The 25,036-nt window shown below is 38.9% G+C and overlaps 1 protein-coding gene across 3 annotated transcripts; it reads right to left on the bottom strand.

The window, feature by feature from the left end:
- Nucleotides 1–4,906: 4,906 nt before the first annotated feature.
- On the bottom strand, nucleotides 4,907–23,294 carry GOLGA5 (golgin A5). 3 transcript variants are annotated; one of them, XM_050336438.1, is made up of 14 exons: nucleotides 23,148–23,294; nucleotides 21,990–22,605; nucleotides 19,373–19,594; nucleotides 18,102–18,321; nucleotides 17,425–17,548; nucleotides 16,440–16,643; nucleotides 15,094–15,264; nucleotides 14,456–14,584; nucleotides 12,088–12,186; nucleotides 10,243–10,468; nucleotides 9,041–9,146; nucleotides 7,658–7,721; nucleotides 6,218–6,291; nucleotides 4,907–5,145 (listed from the first exon to the last, which is right to left on the bottom strand). In XM_050336438.1, the coding sequence occupies exons 2-14, from the start codon at nucleotides 22,552–22,554 to the stop codon at nucleotides 5,142–5,144; spliced, it is 2,208 nt and encodes a 735-aa protein (XP_050192395.1). In that variant the 5' UTR covers nucleotides 22,555–22,605; nucleotides 23,148–23,294; the 3' UTR covers nucleotides 4,907–5,141. The 3 variants fall into 3 exon arrangements, with proteins under 3 accessions (XP_050192395.1, XP_050192393.1, XP_050192394.1); XM_050336436.1 differs by having other exon boundaries at nucleotides 4,907–6,291; XM_050336437.1 differs by having other exon boundaries at nucleotides 4,907–6,291; nucleotides 23,143–23,293.
- Between the last annotated feature and the right edge of the window lie 1,742 nt (nucleotides 23,295–25,036).

Consider the following 25,036-nt stretch of genomic DNA (forward strand, 5'->3'; position numbering starts at 1 on the left):
GCTATAAGAGGTGAATGTTTCTGGGCGGGTGCATCACCTCATGCCACTGCCTCCACCCTGCTGGAGGTGGGCAGAGTGAGGAAAGGGCAACAATTGCTCGGAGGTGACCATGGCAGGCCTCATGGTTGACTGGGTACACAGCCCAAGCCGACAGCAAGGGCACAGCCCTCTCAAAACAGCAGCTGTACTGCTTGCTTTTATTAAAGTCTTTCGTTGCATAATTGATCTCTGTGTGAACCCTTGGGAAGCAGCAGGTGCAGGTAGTTCAAACCAATGCTTTCAGTAACATTGGATTAATGATAAATAGTCAATAACCTTGGATTAATGATAAATAGTAATGTGTAGCTGATACAGGTGATCACACAGCTTTGCTTTATGCCTATGGAAAGGTCTGTCCTGGCTGCAAAGCCAGGCCCCAGTCCTTGGACAACCTTTTCTCCCTCACTGACCCCCACAGGTAGAGGTTGGATTTTTGGCTTGTAAACAGTCCCCAACTTTGTCGGACCTGATGGCAGAGGCAGCATCACCCCCCTCTCCTCCACAGGCAATGCTGCTTTTGTGTCCATCTTGGAAGAACGAGTTGGACATCTTCCCCTATTGCTGCCCTGCAAAAATGCCACACACAATTAGAAACCCCCACCAAGGTAAGGCTTTATGACCACACACATCACTGATGAGTCAGGCTTGTCTTGGTCCTTGATATCGTATTGCCTGGCACGAGGCAGATGTTCCCACTCTCGTGATTGCAAATGGGGTTCCTCACACTTGTGATGCCGGAGTGGCTGCTGGAGGTCTGGGGAAACCAGCCTCCATGGGGCCAGGGCTGCATGCCTGCAGACCACAGTGCCTTTCCCTGTCTGCATGGTTCTCCAAAGAAGGGAGCACAGATGTGGCTCTGCAAGAGCAAAGCTTGTGCTGCTTATAAAAATAAAGGCTGTGAAAGTTCATATGTGAGCAGCCTGTGGCCAGCTGAGTGTCCCATAAAGGTTCAAAGTCATGGTTCACTAAGACAACAGGGCCCAGAAGAACCGAGGCTTTCCAAAACAAAACTCAGACTCCTTCCTTCAGGTGCGTAAATATGTTTTCAGGAGACCCCACTTGGGAAAGTCCCAATCCACATATCCACTCGGCAGACACCAATAGGCAATTCAAGCTAAGCTGGCTGTATTGTACAGGGAAGCTTTGAACATCAACACGAACAGCTGGGGAACTACTAATTCCTGCTCTTTGTTTCATCTGCTGTATCTGTGCAGCCTCCTGACTTGCTGGAAGGCTGCTGAGAAGATGGGACATTCATGGGCAGGGATCTCCTCAAGCAACTAATTACCTGTTTGGGCAGAAAACTGGCATTTCTATCTCTTATTCAGCAGAATGTGTTTTCTAATTACAAATTAAACACTAATTGTGAATCATGTTTTCTTGCCACTAAAGACAACAATGCAAATGCTTTCATAGGACTTCTTTATTTTTTAAACAGAGTGATTTAGGACTTAATTATTGCTTGGATTTGCATTAAAAAATTATGTCTATTCCAAGTTGCTGCAAGATACTAGTGCTAAGCTGGTATTTTTTTTATAAACCATTGAGAAAACAACCTGAGTATATTAGCACTAAGCTGGAGAAAGTGCTATCTTTGATAATGTTTCTCTTCACTGTGAATGACAAAACAGACTCCTTTTCTGTGTGAAAAAATCAACATTCACCCTACCCCATTCCACTAAGGAATTCCAGATTTTTCCTGTATCATATCAGGTGTTTTCCTGGAGTTGATTAATTTCAGCTTTTCTAGCTATTGCAAATGAGAACAGCAATTTCTGATCACAGGCTTCTAACAAACACAGCTGCTTGATTTTGCAGAACATCTGGAGCCCATTCACTTGCTGCTGCAGAGCTCAAACTCCTGCTGATTTGTGTCCTCCTCCAGTTTCTCTTCAACAAATGTGGAGTCAAAATACAGTTTACCTGATCTGAACTGAACATACAAATGTAAAAAGCTGCACATGCAACATCTATCTAAAAAGAGTTAAAATTCAGCACAGAAAAGGTCAACTGTAGACAAAACACACATCCACACTTCTGATTCTTGATTGGAAAAACCTAAGTCATGGCACAAAAAGGTCATTCCTTCTCTTTCATTATCTTTTACTTTCTCATAAGAAGTCTCTTACATGATTTTTAACCACATAGTTAGCAAAGGTTTTTAATCTTAAATCAGCAACTTTTGGTTTTTCCCCTCCACCCTGAAAAAGTATCTTTGTGTTCCCAGACCAAGCTTTTCACCCACCTTGATTCACTTGCCTCAGATCTATTCTAACGTCCACGAACCCCCCAGTTCCTTGTAGTATCAGATACTTTCTCCCAACAGCTTGCTCTTACTCCTCGATGCACAGCACTTAATTCAAGCAGTATTGGCAGGAAGCAGTATCAAAAGGCAGAACTCAAAACATCATTCCACTATTTGTGGAATGCAGTGGTGGGATCCAGTTCTGCCACCAGACCAATATGAAGTACCGCAGGACAGAGATTAAATTCATGAGTGCATTTCTGAAAGGAAACTGTGTATCTAAGAGGATTATTCATGTGAGTACATGGACATGGATTTCTGTTAGAATAATGCAGATAATTTTGGGAGCTGCTACGCATCTGTCACAATTTCTGGTTTGCTGACATCTGTTTGCCTTCTCCCAAGTCAAGGCTTTCTAAATTCAAGTTGTAGTGCAGGAGGGTAACATACAGATGAAAGCAAATTAAATTCTGACTAGTTCTTTGTATTATTCTTGCAGTTTCATGGCTAAATATCTAGGAATATCTTAATGTCAAATTTTATAAACAGAGTGCAGTCAGTCAGCAAAGAAATCCATTCTCTTTGGTAAAGCAATATGTTTCTCATCTATACAGATGAGAAGCTAGCAAATTAATTACTGTGCAAGTCTGATTTCTCCCTTATTAATCTTATCTGCAATCAAGCAATAAAGTCACTTCTATCGTACAGGGTCTTAGTGTATGTATGGCTGACCTAGCACAGCAAATAAAGCAGAGATCAGATATCAGCAAACCAAGGTGGCAGACCACAGGAGAGCTTGTGAGCATGCACACAAAGCCATCCTTCCCAGAAACCTAAATCTGTCTCCAAGTACCTCTGCCTAATTGAATATGTACCAAGACAAACAGGGTCTGAAAGAAATATGCCTTTTCCTAGGCAGTAAAATATCATGGAAAGAGCAGTCTCGCTCTTTCTACCCATCCCTACCTCCCTCTACAGTCTCCTCCACCTGAGCAGCTCCCACCCTCACCTGCAGCCTGTCTGCCAGCTGCTTTCCCTGAGCCTGCTGCTGGCCATCCCAGAGGGGACATCTCCTCTCACCCCCTTCCAGAAAGGTGGCATAATGCACTCTGTCCCTCTGACCACAGCACAGAAACAGAGCAAAAATGGGGAGGGAGCAAACAAATATACATAAATAATGTGGTGCTCCCTGTCTACCATCTTCCTCATTTCTCATCATTTTCACTCTGTCAAACTCTACGCTTGATACCTGGAGCAGTTTCACTCCTGAGAGGAAGGAAATGAAAAAGGACTTTCCTTCAGCCATACAATAGCCCATTCTGCTCTGGAGGCAGTGAGATACAGCAGCTGGGAGACAGATTCCTGTTTTCTGTTAGCTATGACAACCACTTATTTCTGGTGCTAAGCAAGAGAACGAGGAAAGATAGGCTCAGCATCTGTAAGCTATTTTCAAAACCCCTAAATTTGTATTTTGGTCTCTGACTGGGGGGCAGTTTAACTGCCCAGTAGCACAACAGTCCCTCAGGAAGAGACTTGGCACTTGCAATATTCTCCCACCACTTAAGCAGAGGCTACAAGAAGTGTCTTATTTACTCCAAAGCCATCTGTTCAGTAAGGCAATCTCCTGACAGTAGGACACCACCACGAGGAGCTGCTTGTCACAATGGTGTCCTTATGTCACCTTTGACCCATGGCTGTGGCCGACTTCACAAATCTATACAGATGACACTGGGGTCCAATATTGCTGATCAGAGGCAGGAGTTATCTTACCCTTCAACTTGAAATTTGGCATTTATCTTCAGAGTCTCCATCACATGGTCTTCCATGTTCTTGCGCTGTATCATGCAGCTCATTAAAATTAATTACGGGGGCAAAAATCCAGTGTGTTTGAACAGAACCTTTAAGGAACAGTCCTTTGTTTCTTGTATAGCTCTGAAACAGTTTAGAACTGCCCAGAGGTTGATGCTGCTGAAGCACCCTATACCAAAGACATTATTCTCATCTCCAAGACATCAGAGGGTCACTGCTTCCTAAACCCAAACTGATACTGGAATACAAGAGCCTAGTTCAGTAGGCAAAAGTCAGCAGTTATCTTCTAGTAGCATACCCCTGTGAAATTTCTACCATAAAATCTGGAAGAAATGAAAACAAGAATACTGATCTATGATAAAGGGTTCTAGAAACACTGTAAGGGCTTCAGTAAGTTTCACCCCAAAAAAAGTATTATCTGTGCATCCCACAGCTGTTGTCCACAAACACACAAAAAAAAAAAAAAAAGGGAAGGAAAAAAAAGAGACAAACAGAGGAAGAAGGAAAGTAAGAATAGATATGCAGTTGGTGTGATGTCAGAAAAGTTGTAAGTGGTTTATACCACTAAGAATATTCCCCCCCAAAATCACAATATACTGGAGTTTCCAAAGATTTAGTGTTTTGGAGGTTTTTAAATGAAAAAACTGCATGTGTGTAGAAAATGAGTGTGCAAAGGCCCTGGACCTGATCTCCTTCTATACCAATCAGCTCTCCCTGGGGTTCAAAAGTGGCTTCAGTATCAAAATTGAAAAGAAAACACACAACAGGAACTAGGCAAAGTACAGCAAATGTGACAGAGGGCAGGGACACAACTTACATTAAACGCTCTCCTTTATTACTCAGTTCATCAAAACATTTCAGTTTTCTCGGCAAGATCTCAATCAGAACAGCAATACAGTCATTTGGCTACTGTAACATTTCCAGAGGAGCCAGAGTGACAGACTTCATGGACAGGATCTAATGCTGAGCATGTTCAAGTCACGTGAAAACTGAGCCATATCCTTTAAGAGCGAGAGTGACAAATTGCTTGTAGACATCTTTTCACTACTCAGCTGTGAGCACCACACAAGAAAACAAGAAATTTCTTAAGGAAAGTGACCTTGTACGATTGTCTATCGATAATTCATAACTAGAGAATGACATGGTCCAACAACAGAACTATTACAGCAGGTTTGGTATTTTGGGTTTTAAGAGAAATATTTGATGAGGTTTTTTTATTAGTATATTTGGTGAGTGTTTAGACATGAGAAATTTTTAATGTTTTGACAGATTTCATATAGAAATAGTTTTAATTAAGTACCCAAAGCTTTAGAAAATAAACGTTTCAATAAGATCTGATTAAGACATGTACTAATGAGAGAGGTATAAGAAAATGCAGTTAAAATATAGAAATTTCAAGTGCAAAAAGAAACACCATTATTTCTCCAGAGTTTAAACCTTTCTCAAAACCATCTCTCTCTTTCTCTAAATAAAGCTAAAATACCACCCTTTAAATAGGCAGCCCCAGCACTCAGTTGTAGGAAAGATATATCTATTGCACCAGAAGTACAAAGCTAAGAATGCATAATATTTTATTCTTAAACTTATTTACAAAAATATATTGCACCAATCCATTGTCCTTTTCCCAGTTTAACATAATAAGGAAAAGCCTGTTATTTACAAAGTTAGAAACAGAAGTGCAAAAGCAGACCAAAAGAAACCAGAAAGAAGTTTATTTGAATTGCTAAGTACAGTTTATGACCTGACCATAGCCCATATCCAGTATGACCTGAAATAATTTGTACCAGACAGATCTCTAATTTCAGAAATCCTTGCAGTTCTTTGTAGGAGCAAGTCTTATCTTTTGCTCTAACCACCAGAAGGTCTACATAAAATGTAAAGGCTAACCATAGCTTAACTTAATAGCTTAATTTCTCCAGGAAAGTGATGCTCATTTTAGGTAAGTTGAAAAAGCTACATAGTATTACATATGTATTTGAAAAGTAGTGATAAATCAGGCATGATGGTTTTCTTCCTTCCTAAACCCCACAAGAAAGGGTTTGCTGATATTTCAGGACTGATTATTCTAAAGACATTGCCAGTCCAAATCACATTAGCACAGCATATGGTCCTGTCTCAGTCTACCTGGCACTGGGACTGTCATGCATTTCTGGGGTGTAGGTAAGGAGAACAATCATAACCCAGAGATGAAGCAATGCCTGGGAAAAGAAAAGAAATAAAGTTAACACTGAAAATCCTCATTCACAGCAGCAGTAAACAGGAGAGCTCCAGTGACAGCTAAGAAAACTTGCTTTGTCGAAATATTTGATTAAAATATTTTTCCCAATAATCAGCCACTCCTAAAAGAATAATTTGCATTTGAACAATGAAATGCTAAGTCAGATTCTGAAGAAGCCATTTGCAGAAAGCTAAGGACTTTAAACAAGCAGCAAAAATAAAGCAGCCTGTTTTCCTACAGATTTGTGTCCTCTGGCTTCTCTTTTCCTGCACACCCCAGTGACTCCAGCTGTTCTCTGCAATACCCAGTCCCCAGTCAGCACATTATGTGATCTGCCTCGAGTGACTGGTAAGCCACTACTCCTGTGCCAAGGGGCTGACACCAGCTGAGTTCTGTTATCCTTCTCCTCACCACAGACAATGACTACCTCTGTTTTGGTACAAAGCATTTTATTCACACATTGATAAATTTAAGTGATGAAAGAGAGGTTAGGAATTAATCAGCCTGTTCCTTCCAGTACTTACAAGATGTAGAACTTAAAAGGGTAGAAGATGCAATTGCAGGAGGAAATTGTAGTTTCTTTTGTTTATGTGTGTCTGTCTCCTTTATATCACGAAATAGTGACAGCTGTTCTCAGAAACTCTGGTCAACAACTCATTATCAACCTCCTCAAGCAACGTGGGGTTTTTTCCATGTCCAAGACTCAAAGGCCCAACCTTTGAAAGGAGTATTTCCAAGCAAGGCAGATAGCACTTTCCATAGGTTGCTGCAGCTGACATGCACCTGCCCTCCAGTGGAAAAGGGAGGCATTTCACTTCAATCAGTTGCCAGCCTGACAATTCTGCCTGTTGTGGGAGAGCAACTTTCCACTATTTGATTATGTCTGCCAAGAAAAACTTTTCTTGCTACTTTTTCAGCTACTACAGAAGAGTGACCGTTAGCCACTGAAAAAAACACCTGTGAAGAGTCAAATATTAAAAGAGCTCTAGCAGATGTCGTTTTCCTCAATGCAGCACATGCAGGTGTAGTGGGTTAACCTTGGCAACTGGTCACTATTATTCTGTATTTTACTACTAGAAATCTACTTTTACATGATTTAAATCCTTTAAACCCTTTAAAGGATAGTTACATAAGTGTCCTTAAGACTGTTATACTAGGAATTCCTGGGAAAAACTGAAAATTGGAAAGCAACATGACTCCAAAATGCTGTTACATAAGTATTATTTAGTCAATTTTACAAAAAAACACATTGAATTGTTAATGATATAGGCTTTTGAACATCAGTCTTGCCATTTAAGACATATAAACTAGCTATAGAAATCTTGCATTAAAGAAAGCTGACTCACCATGTAAATGATTACGAAGACTCTTGCTATGGGGTACCTCCTTAGGAAGATTCCCAGCCGAATGCTACACAGGTACAAGAGAAAACAAAATGCACGAGTTAACACTGAGCAATAAATTCCTGTTTCTCTCATCCCAGTCATCACAAACTCAAATATGAGCAGATGTAACACACATAGCTTTGCTATGTCTTGACTTTTACTTCATGTACTCAAAAGATTAAGTGAGAAAATTCAGACCATAAAACATATTCTCCTAATTTTTTCTCTTACGTGCTAGGCTCAGAGTTTTTGAAAAACAATTAGGACTCAAGAGTTGTGCAGGCATTTTAAACCACACAAATATGCTCTATATTTGTCAAGCTTCGTTACCTGAAGAGCTATCATGAATCTTTCAAAAAAATTTAAGCAACTAAAACCTTGGATGCCTTTGAAAAACCTGATACATCAAAACAACTAAAAGCTTGGATTCCTTTGAAAAATCCAGTACATCACTACTATTCTTATAGTTCATGAGCTGAAAAGCACTTGGGTTTTGCGAGGTTACTGCTGTGGTGCTTCAAAGTAACTGCATTCGATGTGTGCACTGCTCATTGCTCAGCAATGCCAGTTCCAGGTATGGAAGGGAGTATGATACTGTCAAATGAAGTTCATATGGAAACATTACATATAATAGGTCCCAATAATGGAAATCCTGATATCCTTCACAATGAAATTCAAGTACCATGGATGCACAAAGGACTTTCTATTGAGATTTCTTGCTTTAGAAGGATTAAGAAGTCTTGCCTAATTTTGTTTTCTATTGGTATTGGGTTCAAGTTTTGTAGCAGACCTTTGCTGTGAATACTGACAATAAACCTAACTGCTCAGAAAAGGGATAAAAGCAAGTCTTTCACTGGATCCAGAATGATTTTCGATTACTAATTCCTCAGACAGATTATCTTTCAAGGTAAACAGCTACACTGGGTCAGAACCCAGAGTCTTGTCTTCATCAGGATTCCTAAACAGGACTAAAGGAGTACAGATGATACTCCCCCACTAACACACTCTTACAGTGTTTATCACAGGCACAATTGAAAGTACAAAACATAGAAGATGGTAACGAAAAAGGTTAGATGTTTTTGTACACAGTCTAGCAATTCTCTTGTATCAAAATCTATCAGACCATTATTTAAATAATTGACTATAATTTACAAAAGCCCAAGACTATTAATGTTAGAGAAAAGCTCAAGTGAAGTAGGTCAACATTTAGTAATTTACACCATACTTCAGCTGCATTATTTCAACTTTTATCTTCATAAGAGCAGTACAAAAGAAAGTGTGTCACCTGAAAACTGTGAAAGGATTACGGCAACTGCAAAATGCATTCCCTCAGGACACTCTCACCTGAACTGGTCTATACTACTCGCAGCTTTGCGGACTCTCCCATACATCCCTGCCACGCTGGTATCCATGTCACTGAACAGGACGGGAACGTTACGCATACGAGCACCTATTTGAAGGGAAAAAAGACAAAAAACCGCATTAGCTAAGGTGTTGCTCAAGTAAAACAAATTCATAATGTATAACAAAGACATATAAAATAATATAAAAATAGTGATTAATCTGATTGTACTGTCATCTAGCTGGGGGCAGAGGAGTATGTTTTGAGAACGGGATTCTTGATAAACTTACAATCAAGTCCAATGTTTATTCAATTTAGTATATTTTTAAAATTTATTTTAGCTCACTAGATTGGTATCTTGATATTCAATTCTACCAAGTCATAGTAACTTATTATTAGGTGTATAAAATGATGGGTTTGATACTATCACACTTTCTCAAATTTTTTTACTTCTCATACAGTAAAACTGTAACATTTCTGACACTAACTTATACACCCCAAAATTTCTTACTTTATTTACATTTTTACTATATACCAACTTTATTAAAAAAGTCTTGTCAGTCATTTTACAGCTCTTAGTAATTGTCCCTTGCTTTTAAAATTTACTTAACATATATAAAAAATGACAAATTTTGAAAAGTAACATCTCAACATCATGGATCAACTGCTGAGGTTCTGCCAGAGATACAGATCAGACAAACCAACCTCAACAGAACCACTTAATTTTAAGCTGCTTTTCAAGAAAAACAGAAAGCAAGGAGAATATTAATTTGAACCACTCTTCTGATCAGTTCTCAAAAAGAAGTTTCCCCTTCTTGCTCCCCTCCCAAACCCTTTTTACAAGAGAATACTTAGATCCTGTTTTGGATATTCATCTTAAGACCCAAGAGATGGGTTTATTTGCACCTATGACAGGATTGTTCCAATAATGCCATAGCAGTGAGAATTAAAGATTACATTGGCTTTATTAAATTTACTTAAAGTCATTTAGACACAAAAAGGAGCTTCAGGTTAACTATTTTTTATAATACTGACTGCTGTAGACTGTAGTTACTCAGGTCTCTAGCATAAATGGTCTATTTTCGGTATTCATTTTTCCTTACAGACTCATTCTGAGAAAGGTATTAGGAAATATAAAAGCCTGAACTGCAAAAAAGACAAGAGTTTTAAGACAAGAGTTTAAGTATTATATTTCCTTATTTACCTTCAGCACCATCAATGCCTGCCATATTTATGGAAGGTCCATTAGCACTAGTGCCTTGGATAGCCTTCAGCTGTTGCTCAAGCCGTTCCAGTTGATACACAAGTGAGTTTTTCTCTGTGCTCAGGCTCTCTAGCATGGTTTGCTTCTGAATTAGTGTTTCTGTCAGCTGATGAAGCCGATTTTCTAATTCTGTCTGACTACTACTGCTTAGAGTCTTGTTTGTGAGCTAAAAAGCAAAGGAAAAAACCAAATCAGCCCAAGTTCAAAGTCTGACCAACTGACATATTACAAAACTCAGTAACGATCTAAGCCTTCAAGAACCAAGTTACTCCATTGCAGAATTTTTTCAGTGTAATGCTATCAGAACTATCAGCAATGAGCACAGTAAAAATGAAACTTAATTTCAACAGTTGCTAAAACAAGATTTTACATGACACAACAAACTCTACGTAGAAATGTATTCCTCTGTTATCCATCTCTAATCATATGAACATTTCTGTATAACCCTACATTTGATCACAAAATGAATGCTATGCCTCAGAGATAGGCATGACAATAGCAAGCTAATCCAGTCTGGCTATTACACTTGCAACTTCAAATACAAAAAATGTTTTCAAATGAGGAAGGAAAAACTCAGTACAAACGTGGAGAATCTGATGCCAATTTTACAGGAAAATTTGAATGAAATGGTGAAAATGCAGGATATGTTGCGGAAGAACCGAGAAGCACTGAGGCAGAAACCTAATTGTACTAGCAAATAGAAACTGCAAGGACAGCAAATGGATCATGCATTTGACATGGATCATGTAATTCGATTTGCAGAAAATATTTAAAGCAAATGGGAATCACCAGATCTGCCGTATGTGCAATAGCTCATCTATTCACTACAGTCTTGAACCTCAGCCACTTAGAGGCATTGTATACCACAAAGATAGAGATTCAATGATGAAAAACAGAATCATCAGGAATGACAGATATCCAAAATACAAATTAGATGCCTGCACCATGCCAGGTGCAGGTAGCTCTGATGCCAGCATTACCAGACAAGTCTGCCAACATGCTCGAGAAATCTTTATCACAGCACAACAATTTCTAAATCCTCTGACACTATAACTGCACAGCTGACCACAGCTGATTCCAGACTATTAATTTCTCTACATACAGACTACTTTTCATTTTGCTAAGATATACACAACATGAGGTCTATGCCTTCATGCCACTCAGGGACACTGAGAGGGCTGACAAATATCAGAAGGAGCCAAAAGAGGTTAGACCGATTCAAGGAAAACAGGTCCACCAACATACTGGTGGGACTTAGTAGAGACTCACAACACTAACGTCATTAACAGAACTGCTGATGGTGAGCAGGTACAAGGGAAGGAAGGCAGTGGCCAAAGCATGCTGGCCCCTAACTGCTGCTGTCCAAGATAGAGCAGTAATGGATCACTGAGTTTGTAGGACGTAACTTCAGTTCTTACGCCCAGTTACAACGATCTTAGCAGAAATCATAACGACCTAATCAAACTCCAGTGAGTTCTTTTAGTTTTCATAAAGAAGAATGTTGATCCAACATCACCCCATCAGGTCTAATTGGGACAGAGGTTAACTCTGACACCACCACCTCCCCCAGAATAAAAGCACATACAACTATAAATGAGGTTATTTACTCTACATGGTTCCCTTCTTGTACTCCCTACTCTCAAAACTCTACTCTGTATTGGAAACAAACACATTTTAATTCCCTAGTAGAACCTTTATGGGATTTTTCAGGACAGTTTAGTCATACTAATAGTTCCCATCACTGTTTTTATAACTGAAGGTTATAAAATTATTTTCTATACACACCTGATTTCTGAGCTTCTGAATTTCTTCCTCTCTGTCTTTTATTCTGCTTTGCAAAGTATTCTTTGTTCGATACAATTCTTCTTCGGTATAATGGAGTTCCTATAAAATTTATCACAATTACAAATAAAAGATTTTATAGATATAATATGTTGAGAGACAATCTCTTATCTAGAGTTTCACAGTGGAACACAAGAAAGCAATATACCGTAATCAAATACAAACTGAAATTTAATCTTGGTTAAGTGCCTGGCTAGGATAGGGGGTAGGGGGAAAGACAAAGCTGAGTATGAAGACACAACCTACAAGACTAATTAAATTCTTTCATGGAGACTGACCTAATATAAATATTGATCCAGAGTAATTTAGTAAGAGTCACGCAATTTCATTGGGACTACAGGTTATCTTCCTTACACTTTCACCATTTATTATGTTGCTATCTTGAAACTATGTCAATAATGCAACAATTACAAAATACTTTGTGGGGAGTCTGATTCCTAATATAAACTCACTAATTCAAAACACCATTTTTTAAAAGTATTTAAAAACTCTTGGCATATCTGTCTATAGTTCTGTATGATACACATCTTCCTCTAAGGTTTAGGATAAATTAACATAGCAGATCACAGAATATGCTGAGTTGGAAGGGACCCACAAGGATCATCGAGTCCAGCTCCTGGCCCTGCACAGAACCATCCCCAAGAGTCACATCACGTACCCGAGAGCATTGTCCAAATACTTCTTGAACTCTGTCAGGCTTGGTGCTGTGACCACTTCCCTGGGGAGCCTGTTCTAGTGCCCAACCACCCTCTGGGTGAAGAATCTTTTTCTAATATCCAATCTAAACCTCTCCTGACACAACTTCAGGCCATTTTGTGAAAGGGGAAAGAATATTAGTCAGAAATAAATTACAGAAAGAAATCTAACCATAAGTTTTGTTACTTCCATGATTTAGTGGCTATTTTAGCTCCCACTTAAAGACCTGTCATGCTTATCTTTTAAATTAAGACAGTCTTCAAATCACTATCACTTCAGCTGTCAGTTGCTACAGAAAACAGACAATCTATTCTCCCTTTGAACCAGCAGATGTACAAAAAATAACACCTCTCCTTATTTTCCACCTTCACTTTCAAAAACCTTTTGGTAATAGTTAAAGGAACTCCCAGCCAGAACTGACCACAATTGCATTAAGTATCAACACAAACTATTACATTAAAAGCACATGTAAATAAATGTGTGTCATCAAAAGGAATACTTCAGTTTCTGCAATAACTGATAAGGCTTTTTTTAATTCACCTCACTCTTTCTCTAGGTAGTATTGACTTAAAGCATATTTCTCAGAAGGGCAGGAGTAACAAAATACAATCTACCATCTGCTTTGCCCTAATAAACAACAGCTACTGATCAGAAGCAGACCTCGACTTCTGCCTTTTAATTAGTTCAAGCTGCAAGTATCTCATTAACATGTAATTTCTGAAAGAACAGATAATCCTCTAAGATAAATTGTTCCTAGCAGATACAGTGAACTCCTGCTTTCCTCATTAATTCTCTTTATATGAGCTTTTCCTTACAAAGAAATTTCTTTACAAAGTGCGAAGTATTTGTCCAACTGCTATTTAGGATAAATTAACATAGCAGATAACAGAATATGCCAAGTTGGAAGGGACCCACAAGGATCATCGATTCAACAACTTACTGAACAATAAGTTGTTCTCATGAAAGATGAGGTTGCCTTTTTTCTGCCCTCTTTTTAGCACAAAACTGCTTGAATCAAGGCTGAGTTTACTCAAAAAGATGACAGTCTGACAAAATTCATTAACATAATTTTATCAGCAAACTGTCTAATAATAGAGCACTTTGGAAGTAACAAAATCTAGATTCAGATTAGATTCACGTGGATTAAAAAAAATATCTATAAATTTCCACTACAATGACATTGTTCTATGAGCTAAAACTTATGTATTAATTGAGCACAGGAAATTCCACAGTAACTACTTCCACTATTTAGTTTCTTGATATAAATAATGTTGCAAGTGTTACTATATCCCTATTGTTTGATTGTTTTTCCCTGCTGAATAAAATTTAAGATCTTGATCAATTGTGTGCACTTCCTAGGGTCCTGTTTATACTTTAATACATCAGTGAGACCTCTGTTCATCAGGAGTATTCAGAAGGCCCTGACCATTGCTTAGTCCTGCTTGTGCTTTCTTTGGCCTAGTGACACGCACCAAGCTTTTGGGGATTTCTTTGGAATACTAGAAAAAAATAACCCAAATACTATATAGGCTACTCTCTTACTAAGCCAAATGCTTTGCTGATGACACCACATGGGGCCTAAAATAAGATCAATGAGCTTTCAAGAACTCCTTGCCTGTTTTTGCCGTTCTAGTTCAGCTTCTGCCTCTTGCTTGGCCATTTTATGTGCTGATATCTGCTCTTGCAGGTCTTGAAGCTGCTCTCTCACTGACTCAGCTTCACTTACTTGCTGCGTCTCCATGTCCTGAAATGAACAGAAATGTAACCATTTCACTAACACTCAAACATTTCTGCAATCTGTCACAGGTAACAGCAAAAAAAAAGTAGTATATGCAATATTGCTTCAGAGGAAATGGAAGGTTGAGGGTGTATAGGATAAATGACATTTGTCATTTTATACAGAGTATTTTTACTTATATAGTAATAAAATAAATGCATTTTGTGAACATGAATATCCTCCACTTCTTCCTTTCTACTGTCTACAGGTTAAAACTGTGCAAGGAAGGCTGGCGTGCAGCTGCTGGTTGAGCCCATTACGCCAGCAGATGACTTGGATTACATTGCTTCAAGGATTAGTAGCCCTTGCAGAAAAGGATAGAGGTACAGAAACTGCCATGCTTGTTTGGAAAGAAATGCTCCTCTCAAAAGTAGTGAGGGAAGAGAGAAGTAAGGTAATAAATACTAGGAACAACAGACCCATGGTATACAAGAAAAGAGTCCTTTGTACAAACACGTGTACGTAAGTATAGCTACCTGCAGCTCTATTCTCATCTGTTGTATTTGCCCCAGTAGCTTTTGTATTTCTTCTCTCTGAGTGTCTCGCTCATGTCTCAGTTCTTCCAGTTCCATTGTGCTTGCTGTATTGCTGTCCAGGCCTTCAATACCAGAGCCTTCTTTTAAGCTGTTTATCAACTTTTCTTTAGACTGAAATAATAAATCAATATATTACTTATAGCAGGATTTAAAAAGTGCTCAACTAGAATATGCCAAAATTACTTTGGTCTAAAATTCAAATGTAGACATACAGTAAAGAAGTGCTTTATCTGTTTTTTAGTCAAGTTAATAATTACACATTACACATTTAAAAATGAAAATCTTTCCCTACTGATTATTTTTCTGGTTCCTTGTACACCATGAGACTGGATTTACTGAAAGTCTGTGTCCTCTGAGGAAGAGTACAGCTTTTCTCTTTAAAAGTGCCTGGAATGTTGAATTTTTCATGGATAACAATTTTGGCTCTTCAGCTACTGTAACAGAGAAGACACTCACTAACAGACACTAAAGACAGAACTGACCCCCTTTCAGTCTGTCCTTTCTCCTGACAACAAAAGCCAACTAAGAATCAAATACAGCAATAACTCTCACAGGAAAGAGGATAAACCATTTTATTCAGAGTTAGCCTGACACCGACTTGTGATTCAGCCTTTTCATATTTATCGAGGTGATTTAAAACATGTCCTTGAACATCAGACTAAATTAATTATTCTAAACAGAGACCTCTATCCTCAACATCTTGCTAACCTTTAAAAGCAAGAGTCAAACCGACCACATCTGGACTTGCTACCTTTGACAATTTAAGTAGCACAGAACTCTGCACAAAATACCTGATTTTGCCAATCATTATATAATGTTGATCACATTAAACTTTCAGGACATAGAAAAGTATTTTCTCTGGTTACATCTAGGTATCCACTCTGTGCTAGGCTTCAGCCTCAAGCAGAACAGAGCAATGTTCTTGAATCAGGAATATCAGGTAGGAAACAAATTTTAAGTTTTGTCTATTTAACTATCTGCCTAAGATTGGACTCCTGAATGCATAACACATTGACAGATGACGCACAGCAAATGCAACAGTTCTCTTGCACTTTTTTTCAATTTCAGAACCTGAACTATCATTCCAATCCCATAACTCAATTTGTAAATTGAAATTTACAAAATGCAGACTGCTATCTGTACTATATAGGTATCATTATAGATATACCTCAAACACATTACAGGTCATATGAAAACAAACCCACAAATTAGATTATTTCAAGCATAACGCCTTAAAAAAGTTACAGCATATAAATCAAACCATATTTCTTCACAAAAATGCTTACTTGGAGAATGCGAGTAGCTTTCTGTTTATAGTCTGTCAGTTCCTGTTTTGCAGATTCTAGTTGGCTTTTAGTTACTTTGACTTGCTGCTGAAGCTCATCAGCTCGCCTCTTTTCATCTAAATACTTTCTCTCTGCTACAGTTATCCCTTCAGCCAAGTTCTGACGTTCTGCTTCCACTTTACTTAGACGAGCGGCAAACTCATTCTATTAGCAATAAAGAAACAATACTTTGTGTTTAAACACAGTCTCAACTTTAATCTAGAAAGGAAAAAAGAAAGTTTAAAAGCAACTAACTACACATGGCACACCACCTCATATCTACCACCTCAAATTTAAAGATGCATTAGCATTATGTGCAAAGAAATTCTGCTTGCTTAAGCAAGTAGTAAATAATGTCAGTAAAAACATACATTTCTTTCCCTCACCAGAGATAGTGAGGGAATAACAATCTTCCTATTATTCACATCTGTTTCAGCAAACAGAAAGCAAGTTTTCACCTCAAAAAATATTATCAAATGTTGCCTGACACATTTTGAAGTACTTTAAAAAACACCAAAACAAACACTGATAAATATTTTCAAAGATGCTACTATATATAACAAAGGCCAAGTTAAATGTGGAAAATAGTCTCTAGCAATGATGTACTCACATCTTTACACAGTAAAATTGTGTAACAATAAGTACCATAACAACATAGCATTGAAAAATAAACTGATTACTAACTTAATTTAAAAACATATATTAACTATCAGGAACATGAAAAAAACAGTAAAAATTGTCAGCATTAATCTTCAGAAACTTTTCATGCATGAAGCTCTCAAAATCAGCATAAGTGAATTAGCATCACAAGGATAAACTCAGTGCAGCAGACAGCACATCCTTCAAGCAATTAGTACCCTAATAGTACTGAAGTCAAAGGGAGGAGCCTCACAGATCTGATCTCAAAAGTAAAGTCTTAAAGTCTTCCTTACTCTTCATGTCTAACCTGCATTTGTTTGTAACTTTCTTGTTCTCGCTTGAGTGTGGAGTCTGCATCACGCAGCCTCTCCTGAAGAGTTTGAAGGGCTTGATTTTGTAAACTGCTACCTTCACTGTGGTCTTGTATGATCCTGAAAGAGCAACAATATTAATTGAAGAAGAAGAAAGCTAGTGTGATTTTTCAGGTAGAAATATAACTTCCTGGTTTCCAGACCAGCCTTGAAAATTTACCCAGTAAATTACTGCTGCTGGCTGACTACAGGTGTAAGGCCAGGAGTTAATGACTCACACACCTCCCTGACCTATATTCTGGAGTATCCAATTGCTGATTCATATCCCAGCATTGAGATAAGTCAGAAAAGTCTTCATGTTTGTCGATAAGCAAGTGTATTTTTCAAAAAAAAGGAATACTTCTTGAGACCTTCCACTTCCAACCTCTGACACACACAAATACTTTTTACAAAATGGGTTTCAATAACCAGGTGCCAACCACCCCAATTTTATATTATTTGCCCTGTTCCCACTGCCAACTATGATTATAACAGGCTCAGAGCAACCTTTAATCCTCATATTTCAAATCTTGTTACAATCCCTTTCCCATTAGCTTATTTTTTTTTCTTAAAGAGACTGAATTATCTACCTTGAATTTTCAAACTTATTATTATTTGTAGAATTACAAAGTACCGTGATTTTTCACTCTGCAGTGCTTCCAAAGCTTCTGTCCGAGCACTTAAGAGCTGATCAGCTTCTTGCAACCGTACTTTCAGCACAGCTAGCTGTGAATCTTTGGCACCAACAGCTTCTGTCAGATCATCAACTCGAGCCTGAAGTTCTCTAACCATCCTGTCGCTCTTTGAATGATCAACATTCCACTTCTTGACCTTTTCACGGGATTTGTTCAGTTCTACAAAATAAGAAATTTCTTTGAAGTTTATAATAGTAGTTATCACAAGGTCTTGTAAACAGTCAGGATGCACATATCTCATTTCTTAAAGAAAAAATTAAATACAACCAAGTTGAAGTAAAACTCAAAATTTATGAGCTACCAGGAAGTAAAAAATGCCAGACTGGCTGTCAGAGCACGACCCATAAAATTTGGGAGGTGATATCAAAATAAATAGATATTTCCTTCTGGATGCCACTGCAGAAGACAGATTTCATCTGCCTCTCCTGCTGCAGTGGCCTACTGTCAAATATCCCTGTGCAAGCAGAAACCTCTGCATAAAGCATCTGGTTTAACTCCATGTGACCTCAAACTAAATAACTGTAGAAAAATACACCAGTGTTGAAATAATGCCTGAATACTTACATAGGCTTCTGTTTTCAATTAAACATCATTAGCACATTAAACTTCAATGGAAATTTAAATTATCTGGATTATACAGTTATTGTGGGAAAAAAAAGGGGTCTCTGAGTTTTATGCCTAACAGGCAGGAGTCTGCTGTATGTTTTACCATTTGTTTAATCTGTAGTCCCATTTTTTATATTTTTCATTTAATTTGGCTTTGAAAAAGCTTGTGAGATCATATTAAAAATACTAAATTTTGTATTTTTACTGTCAGTTTTTAGGCATCAGATATTATAGCCTACAACAGCCAGAAAGTAGTCAGATTTTGAAGCATTTAAAAGAATGTATTCATTTTGAAGTATTTTGCAATAACCACTAAAATGCAGAAAAAATATTTTAATAGTGATATTTGCTACCACTGCTTTAATATGATGTAAGCTTTATAACTAACTTGAACACATCATTTTAATCAACATTCATTTTATCTTTGTAGTTGAACAAGCCTTTTAGTTTCTCCCATTTCATTATTCTGAAACTAAGAATCATTTTACTTGGTAGGTTATACATGCAAATGTAACTAGTGAGATTTTATTATAAATACAAACAACACAAAAAGAGTATTATTTTCTAGTTCACCGGTGTTTTACTAATGTAACAGTTGAAGTACCTTCTTGTGTTTCTTTGGACCTCTGTATTAATGAAGCCATTTCCTGATTTAAAGATTGCACTTCATTTCGCAGTAGCTGGTTCTCCAGGCGCAGATTGGACAGCTCATGTGATTTGGAATCATCATTAGAGGACAGGCTGGGATTAGTTACTGCACTTAGTGAAGAATCCTTCACGGCGTTCCCTTGTGCTCCCAGTCCAGAGTCCGAACTGTCTGGAGTTTCTGCACAGAGAGATGCCAGTTAGAGCTAATATATGTATTTGTAAATGGCCTTTATATAAACAGTAGCTCCATGTTCTGCATCAATGTTTAAATAATAATAATGATAATCAAAATAGTTTATATTGAAATGGAACGTGGAGCTGCTTCTCACAAGGGACTTGCACAAAGCAGGACTATTAGATATGTGCCATGCAGTGTTTTTGTTAATCCGGCAAGATGAGACATGGAAGTTATAGAACTTCTAATTACATTAATGGCAAATTTAGGATTTCAAAACATTAACACTCTTTTTATACCTTTGCTACTCAGAAATGTCCTCAGAAGCTGAAGAGTAATAGAAAATACTAAATACTCATAGCAACTAACTAGAGGAATTTTTAGTACAAGCCCATTCTTGTTTTCCATTCAGATTCTGAGAATGTAAATTTTATTTCAGAAGAGAACAATAAGGGAACTCCTGGAAGTATTCTGAATAACAATCCCTTGCAGGGAAGGGATTGGGAGAGGAACAGCCTTTTCCCATCATGCACAAACACACCGAGTGTCCTTGATTAATGCTGTGAAAGTTAAACATCCACTGTAAGAGCTTTGATTCCAGCATGCAGATATTTGGAAGCTCTGAATCAGTGTTAAGACAAAATGACACAGCACACAATGAACAAACAGCAGGCAATCCAAAAATATTACTTCTGAATTTAGTATGTCCCAGGGGAGTAACTGCTGAATATCCAGGAGGACAGACTAGAACTAATTCCAATCAAGACTGCAGTTTAGTTGCCAAAACATTATTTACTTCACCTTGTGATCACCAACCAAGCTGCCTCACCCTCCTTGTTACCATTGCAACAGCCCCTATAACCCCAAGCCCAGGGAAATGGGGCATGCCACAAATTCTGAATACCACCAGACCCACAAGTAGCAGCAGTGACAGGAAGATTTTTTCCACATTTTATCAACCCCCTTTCCTATTTGAACAATTCTAAGAAGTATCATTATCTTCCCTTTGATTTATTTACAGTTTCCAAATTATGAGACAATTTATCCTCATTTTTTGTCTAGAAAACTCAACAGATTAATGAAGAAACAAATTAGCCATTTATAGCACAGATTAGATTATAACCATGGCAACATACAAACTATATTGCCAGTTGTTTTGTCTATAGCTAATGTATCATAAGCTACTCAACAGATTCTATGCTCAATAATTAAATGGCACAGATATATCTGTTATATATATAACTTTATATATATATATAACTATATACAGATACAACTTTGAAACCAGCATACTCAAACCCTATGTTGTAACTGTGACTTTCTTATTTAGCAGCTCCAATGCAAACTCTGCTCAAAAATCCTCAGAAGAAAAGTCAATAGGCCACACTGAGCAAATAAATACATTTCTTAAGCACCAATCAGCAAGGCCATATAGCCAGGTCTAACATACTTAAATTATTTATTATTAGCAGTAAACCTTACTGAAAAGTTACAGATCGAGAAAGACAAAATTTTCACATCTTTGGAAATGATCCCTTTTTACGTCTAAAACTTTTCAGGATACTTAATGTACCTAGTAAAAAACTGACATTTACAATGGTTTACATAAACTATTCTAACTACATTATTAAGAAATAACATAACCACTTCCTTCAGTTTTCTAAAATAAACAACAACAAAGCAGCACAGCAGCAGAAGGACTGAGTATAGACTGGACATTCTGATTTAGAATGCAAGTTCCTGACACTTCCCAGCCACACTCTCCTTTGTGTTGTTGATTTGGGAATAGCCCCATCTTTTGACCATCCAACCTGTAGGCTCTTTCAGGCTTCTGGATTTAGACTGCAGTAATGAACTACTTCTGGCAATCCAAAGGCTTTATCTATCTAGCTCTCTCATGCCTGCAGCTCTACAACAGCCTGTGCACATCCGACTTCCCACTCTGCAGGGCCAGTAAGTTTGTCAGCTCACCCTCACACCATCCCACATGGTGCACTGGGCAGCAGCCAATGCCATCTGCCCACGGTCAAAGTCACTCACTCTCCTACATGGCAACGGCAGGTCAGGGCCCCTGAGTGACCAAACCAATGCAGCAGCACCTGTGCTTCTACGTGGGGACATATGGGAGCTGATGCCAGGTCAGGTCACAGCACAGGGAGGTCAGCATGAGCAGTAGCAACAAGGTAGATCCAAAACACAAAAGATTTAGGTATTAATTATGCAGTTTGTGAAATCAGCATGGTTTCTAACATTATCCCAGTGATGAAAAAATGTGAAAGGCTGTTTGACATACTACTACCACTAAATGTTTCATGAAGTGACAGTAAATCCATTACCTAGCCTTACCCTAGACATACTTGGGTTTTAAATATCTCTAGGTTCAAGACTATTTAACTACCATTGCCTTGGCTCCTGATGGAATTATCTTCATTAGTTTTTACACTCTGTGTACTGGTAGACACAGAACTAATGCTTGAAGTCCGAGAGTGATTTTGAAGAACAGGTGCCTTGCTCTTCTCTTTTTTAGAGTCCATCCTTCCATTAGGCTCTTTCTCTGAACTGTTGAGAAAATCAAATAGCAACTCATCATCAGGTTCTGACTTTTTTCTTCTCACAAAATGCGAGGCAGCTCTGGCTGTGGAAACACTTTCTACTGGAGAAGCAGCCTCCGAGGAGGTCCTACGTGCTGGTTTAACATTTGCAGTTCCTGCCAGGATTGTGGCCTTTTGCTGTTTAATGTTATCAGCTGCCGAGGAGATGTAGGCTGCTTTGGATGATGTCTTATATTTCATTTCTCCAGTATGCTGGTGCACTTCAGAATATTCACTGGCAGAGTCCAAATTCTTATTATCATAAGCTGCACTGCTCAATGTGTCTTTTTTGCTCAGAGCTGATGCAGCTCCTTGATCAACTCTGTTGAGTAGATCCTCTGCCTTTCCAGCGAGATCAACAAGCCAGGACATGATGGGTGTCTGTCGATAAACCCTGTACAATTAAAACTTCGGGACCATATGCTGCAAAAGACACAGAACGATTACAGATCAGACCAGTGTTGCTAAGACAAGATGCGTGGGTTACCTAAACAACTGTTGTGTTAATCTATTAGTGCTGTAGCCGTTTTTAAGCTTTAGTCCTACTCGTTTAGTTATCCTGCTGTTTTGGTAAGTGATGAAAGTAAACCGGGGCTTCTCAGGAAAACCAGACAAAACCAAGGCTTTTACACCAAAGCTTCAAAAGCAAAAAAAAAAAAAAAAAAAAATCAGACCTGTTTCTAGCCTCAGCACCCGCTATGGAGCATTGTTACACCGAACAGAAAACAACCAAGCCTTTTACGTGTTTGGCCCTGCAGACTCCCAGCCTGGCTCGGACAGAGCGAGTCCTCCCCACTACAAACCGCGCAGCCCCTCCCGTGACACCACCCCTCATCCCAGCTCCCTAGAAGTGCCCCTTCCCCACCGGGACTGGATTCAGGAGGGGCCGCTTCCCCTCCCACCCCCCTTTTCCCCCCTCCTCCTTCAGCCGCGCCTGTCCCCGGGCCTCCCCCCCCCCACCTCACCTCCTCCCAGTGCGGGGACCCGAGGGGAGCCGTGAGGGGCGGCGGGGCCGCGTCGGTCACGGCGGGGCCGCGGGCCGGGCCCGGCAGGCCGGATCCATCGCATCCATCAGATCCATCTTTTCCGGGCAGACGTGGCCGCCTTTCCGGGAGGGGGGCGGAGCGCGCTGACACCCTGAAGCCCCGCCCCTCCCACCAGGGGGCGGGGGGGGGCTTGTCGCGCCCGCCATTTTCCCCCTGTCACCTCCCAGAAGACATAAATATTACAGCAACAACATCAAATAACACGGAGAACTCTCTAGAGTGGTGATTTTTTTTTTTTTTAATTAAAAAAAAGGCGGGTTTTTTTTTTGCAATTGGCAAGACTTGCTTCTTGTTTAAGGGTACCTTTTGCCACTTTGAGGCGACTCACAGGTTCTTCGTAGTTCGGTAGCATATGTTGAATTAGGGTTTTGGCGGTTAGTTTCTGTGATAAAGTGTGCTGGAAAACATACACATCGCGAAATACAGGAAAAAAAAGATTGTCAGATTGTTCGTGTCATCATATTTCAACCTTATTTTTCATATATGTCATGATATATTATTACACCGCTACGTACCTGGACTAAGGTCTTTGCTTCGTGCAGTATGTTCAAAATATACCCAAATATCAAGGATTGGAAAACAACCTGATGGTCACTGGATGAGTTGCCACTTAAACTTTTATTTTATTCTCAGCATACAGTATGTGGCCTCGTGCCACTCGTCAGTTAAATGATGAATAAAATGCTATGAACTTGCCCCATTAATTTTTACGACTGTTGTCTATGTCTTTTACTGACTCTACCTGGGCAGAGAAATTGGTTACTGCAGAAAAAGCTAAGGTGAAGCAGCTCTTTGCTATCTGCTCATGTTCCTGCATGTTCTGTGGTAAATGAGGGTACATAGGGTACCTGGCTTCTTCCTTGCATGACCTCACCTACACTCCCAAGCAAGCCTACCTTCAAGCTGTCACGTTAGCTGTCATGATATGCAATAGCCTCTGAGGCAAGTGGTGTTACTATCTTCACATTCCAGGTGGGGAACTGAGGTACAGCGAGGAGGAACTGAAGAGGAAATCCTCTTTCATGCCTTAACACAGCAAAGCAGGTTTGGTCTGGTCAAAATGTACAAACTTTGGGGATGGATCATGTTCAGTGCTAATGAACTTTTAAGAGAATTTTAATCACCAGCCTTCAACATATTTCCTGTCTGTAACTTGTCCAGATGTGACTGGCCTCCCACAAACATGGCAGAAAGTCACAGCCGTGATTATAGCATAATAATTCTTCTTGGCTACATTAGTGCAGCTATGCCAGTCCAAACATTAATCCCTCTTTCAAAGTGGCCAACTGCAGGTGATGAGGGAAGGTATAATAACAGGACACAAGATATTTCTCAGCTACATTCTCCCTAGGATTTTGACTCAGGGACTTCCAAAGTCAGAGGTGGTATCAGCATTTAAAAGGCCTTCAAAGATTTTTTTTTCTTTTTATTTCTTTAATAATTAATAGACCTTTTCAAAGTATACAGGTGCAAGAGCATCTCAGCTAGAGAATTTATAAACAGAGGCACAATTCTGTTTCCTTTTGGTGAAACACAGCCCCTCTATTTTGTTTTCCTCAGTATGACAGAATGATTTATAAACTGAAAATTATTAGAAAACAAATCTTCCATAAAAGTCTAGCATGGAAAATGTTAGGGTGAACTGACAGGAGTTTGAGGGGGACTTCCAAAAGAGCTACATTTTAGCATGAAATGGTGGAAATTCTTAACTCTACCTAGTGGCTGTACTTGTGGGCTCGTGAGTACACAAGGTGCAATGGACCCAGACTAGAACACATAACCAACTTATGGCTGGGATATTTGAAGTT

This window comes from Myiozetetes cayanensis, unplaced genomic scaffold (genome assembly GCF_022539395.1).
Source record: "Myiozetetes cayanensis isolate MyiCay16 unplaced genomic scaffold, myiCay2020 scf6-25, whole genome shotgun sequence".
In the NCBI taxonomy this organism is placed as follows: Eukaryota; Metazoa; Chordata; class Aves; order Passeriformes; family Tyrannidae; genus Myiozetetes; species Myiozetetes cayanensis.

Coding starts and splice junctions, on each gene's coding strand:
- GOLGA5 (XM_050336438.1), bottom strand. CDS start 22,554: ATGTCCTGGCTTGTTGATCTCGCTGGAAAGGCAGAGGATCTACTCAAC. Junction 9,147..10,242: donor AGGCATTGATGGTGCTGAAG/GTAAATAAGGAA, acceptor CCCTTCAAATAG/GTGCTCGTATGCGTAACGTT. Junction 6,292..7,657: donor TCTTCGTAATCATTTACATG/GTGAGTCAGCTT, acceptor TTCTTTTCCCAG/GCATTGCTTCATCTCTGGGT.